Source organism: Mus pahari, chromosome 11, assembly GCF_900095145.1.
Source record: "Mus pahari chromosome 11, PAHARI_EIJ_v1.1, whole genome shotgun sequence".
NCBI classification, from domain to species: Eukaryota; Metazoa; Chordata; class Mammalia; order Rodentia; family Muridae; genus Mus; species Mus pahari.
Window position 1 is genome coordinate 51957562 of NC_034600.1, and position 4049 is coordinate 51961610.

The following is a 4049-nucleotide window of genomic DNA, read 5'->3' on the forward strand; positions in this document are numbered from 1 at the left end:
TCTCAAAGAACCAGCTCCTGGTTTGGTTGATTCTTTGAATAGTTCTTTTTGTTTCCACTTGGTTGATTTCAGCCCTAAGTTTGATTATTTCCTATCATCTACTACTCTTGGGTGAATTTGCTTCCTTTTGTTCTAGAGTTTCTAGGTGTGCTGTCAGACTGCTAGTGTATTCTCTCTCTAGTTTCTTTTTGGCAGCACTCAGAGCTATGAGTTTTACTCTTAGGACTGTTTTCATTGTGTCCCATAAGTTTGGGTATGTTGTGGCTTCATTTTCATTAAACTCTAAAAAAGTCTTTAATTTCTTTCTTTATTTCTTCCTTGACCAAGGTATTATTGAGTAGAGTGTTGTTCCATTTCCACATGAATGTTGGCTTTCTATTATTTATGCTGTTATTGAAGATCAGCCTCAGTCCGTGGTGATTATCTGGGATAATTTCAATATTTTTAATCTGTCAAGGCCTGTTTTGTGAACGATTATATGGTCAATTTTGGAGGAGGTACCATGGGGTGCTGAGAAGAAGGTATATCCTTTTGTTTTAGGATAAAATGTTCTATAGATATCTGTTAAATCCATTTGTTTCATAACTCTGTTAGTGTCCATGTGTCTCTGTTTAGTTTCTATTTCTAGGATCTGTCCATTGGTGAGAGTGGGGTGTTGAAATCTCCCACTATTATTGTGTGAGGTGCAAAGTGTGCTTTGAGTTTTACTAAAGTTTCTTTACTGAATGTGGCTGCCCTTGCAATTGGAGCATAGATATTTATGATTGAGAGTGCATCTTGGTAGATTTTACCTTTGATGAGTATGAAGTGCCCCTCCTTGTCTTTTTTGATAAATTTGGGTTGGAAGTCAATTTTATTTGATATTAGAATGGCTACTCCAGCTTATTTCTTCAGACCATTTGCTTGGAAAATTGTAGGAAAGGCATTCTTATTCCCATATCCCTTTGTCAAAATTCTCAACTACATAGCTCTGAGTAAGGTTATTAGAAATTATTTCTGTCCTACTTGCTTTCCAGTAAGTTTTTTTTTTTAAAGAACATGGCAAACTATGTGTTAGGCATGAGGCTAAATGTGGGAAAATTATGGTTGATAAATACAAAATAGTTTGTTTGGGTGTGATTGCTTTACAGAATGTGGTAAAGATTTTGAAATGGGTATTAAACCCTCCCCAGTTATCGTTGAACTGGGACTTTGAGATAATCATAGTAAGAGATACTTGTAATACTTTTTGAATAATTGAGAAAATGTTACGCTTATGACAAAAAAAACCAATATGCTAATAATAAAATTTAATTTAAATATCTATACAAAACAAGAAAAGGCAAAGTATCTTTGCATACTTACACGCCCTAATCCATATTGAAAATCTGAATATACATAAAAGTATTGCACACTGTCCCTGGTCAGCATCCAAATTCAGAAGAGTGACTGCCTACCTTGCCCTCTGGAGCTGGCTTCATCTCTTCCATGAGATCATGCCCTTTGACCCCTCTCCTCATGCCTCTCACTGTTACATTCATACTGAGTCCTTTCTGACCCGGATGCCTCGCTCTACCAGCTTTGTGAGATTGCTGCATCCTGTTAAGACACAGACTCCCCCAAAATGTTCCAGTTGCTTCTGGACTACCATCTGCCTTATACCTTTGAGTAGATGACCAAAGTGCTTTATTCGACACCTCCCTTCTGTCGCAAAAGGGCTGCATTCTTTTTCTTTTTCAATATATTCCCCCAACAGGAGATTACAATGCCCCAACACAGTGTACCCTTTCTCTAGCGTGACAAAGGATGCCCAAGTTCACCAGCAACACTGAGTGAGAAATGAGTGGTGAGAAAAAAAACAGTCACCACCTTTAATGTTATTAGCAATTCATCAACCACCCACCACAGTGTGAACGGTGGCTTCCTTGTGACATTTCATGGAAAGAGACAGTGACCACTTAATGTTTTCCTCTTAGCTCCTGGAGATCCTGAGCACCATCTACCACCACATGCCTGTCCTCAGACAGAAGGAGGAAAGTTTCCAGTTCATGCTGGAAGCTATCTCCCAGATCGCCAGCTTTCACACGGACGCTGTTGTTAACAACCTGCTCCAGAAGCCTCTGCCCTTTGACAGGTAGAGTCTTAATGCATCTGGTTCCTTCTCCCAGAAAAGACCATTTATTTAACCAGGCACCAGGAAGGATGCAGTGTTTGAAAGATGGCGAAGGTTGAAAACGTCTCACCTGAACCACAATTTTAAAATTGATATTTGGACCACAAGTGATATTTTCTCAAGCCTTTTATCGAATGCAAAAGAGCTCTTGTCTTAAAATAGAAATAAATGCATCATGTTTATAATAAGAATAAGTAAATATTGAAAGTGACTATTTCTACTTTTTCTGGTTGTGTAGAATGTACCAGTGTTAGAGGTTTCCATCTGTTTGGATATTTACATGCCTCTCCGAGGCCAAGATGCTGGGCTGTTAACCAAACCATCATTACTGCCTTATGATACTGACATTATCTATCTGCCTGTGCATGTGTGATTATCATCATAATGAGGTCTTAAAGTAAGCCGGATGGAAAAGCTCACTGTCCAGAGAGTGGTGCCTTACCTGTTGACTTCCTGGCTTGTCACCCTAGGGACACAAAGACATTGTGGAAGGCACTGGCTGAAAACCCAGCCTCCAGTGGCAAACTCATGAGAGCCCTGATCAAGAAACTGGTAACCCGATTAGAGGACGATATAGCCGGGACGGAAGCAATCTCAGTAAGCTGGACATTTGATCACTTGCTGATGTCTCTTATCTGCTCTGTGACCTGCTCCCACCTGCTCCCAAAGGAGCATTAACCACATTTCTCAAGAGCCCTCATTTTAACTATGGTCTAATTCATATTGAACAAACGTGGCAGCAGTGTTGACTGTGGTTGGACATTTGTGGAAGCAAATTTCTCATCAGTCACAAAGAAAATATATTTCCAAATGAGTGTTCACTATATCCAACAGGACCATTGTTGTTAATTTTGTTTGTTTGTTTGTTTGTTTGTTTGTTGAAATTTTTTCTATGCTGGAATACATGTCATACTCTACTGTGTGTCTACCCTAAGTCATGACACCAGTATGATGGTCCTAAGAAACGCAGCCTGTTGAGTCGTTTACAGACCAGTTTATGTTCCCGTTGGCGTGCGTGTTTTTACCATGGGCGTGCTTAAATTAGAAAACAGACCCTGAAAGTCTGCAGCTTTCTGTCCAAGCTTCTGTGACAACCTAGTGGAAAAACAAATGGCCTCAGAAAAAAGAAAAGTGCTTAACTGAGAGGTCCTTTGTCCCCTCAGGTGGCCTGCGCTATCTACGAAGTGATCTTAACAGGGGCTCGTATCACTCATTTGTATCCAGAGCTGTTCACCCTCCTCCTGAAGCTGGTCAGCTGCTCCTTGGGCCAGAAAATGCCAATGTCTACCCTTAGTCAAAGGCGCCGTGTGATGCAATTTGGGGACCGACAGCAGTTCCCAGACCCCTGCAGGTAAGTGGCTCATCAGGAAAAAATTTAACGGTTCTGATCCCATGCTCCCAAAGAGGGACTATTGAACTCAGATTCAATGCCTTTTCTGCCCTGGTATCAAACCCGAACTGAATAAAAACGAATGGAACAAACAAGGCTTTGGCATCCTTTAAGCATGACTCCAGGTCGGTGGTTCATTTCACTGAGCCAATATCCAAGGTATCTATCTGCCTAGCATGGTCACATTAGAAGCAAGGGCTGTGCATTCTTCCTTAAAGGGCAAACATGGTTACCCTTGTGGGGATCTTTCTAGGAAAGCTGGGATTCTGTGATACTGAAGGCTACAAAGAAAGAAAACAATATTCCATCTAATCTTAAGACTTTAGCAATTGAAAAATGCAATATCCATCTATATAGAGTAAAACTTTCCATTAGACCATAAATCCGTGTTTTTCTTCCATTTAAAAATCATTTTATTGAAAAATTTTTAATACATTTTTACCATGATTCTCTTCCTCCAACTACAGACGCTCCCAACATTCACACACACACACACACACACACACA

At 40.2% G+C, this 4049-nt stretch overlaps 1 protein-coding gene across 1 annotated transcript in view; it reads left to right on the forward strand.

Annotated features, from left to right (window-relative positions):
• The window catches only part of Mroh2b (maestro heat like repeat family member 2B), a 62668-nt gene that overhangs the window by 45516 nt on the left and 13103 nt on the right, over window positions 1-4049 (forward strand). The window contains exons 31-33 of the mRNA XM_021208659.1: window positions 1956-2113; window positions 2623-2749; window positions 3316-3503. Coding sequence (XP_021064318.1) covers window positions 1956-2113; window positions 2623-2749; window positions 3316-3503 — 473 coding nt within the window. The remainder of the gene's footprint in view (window positions 1-1955; window positions 2114-2622; window positions 2750-3315; window positions 3504-4049) is intronic.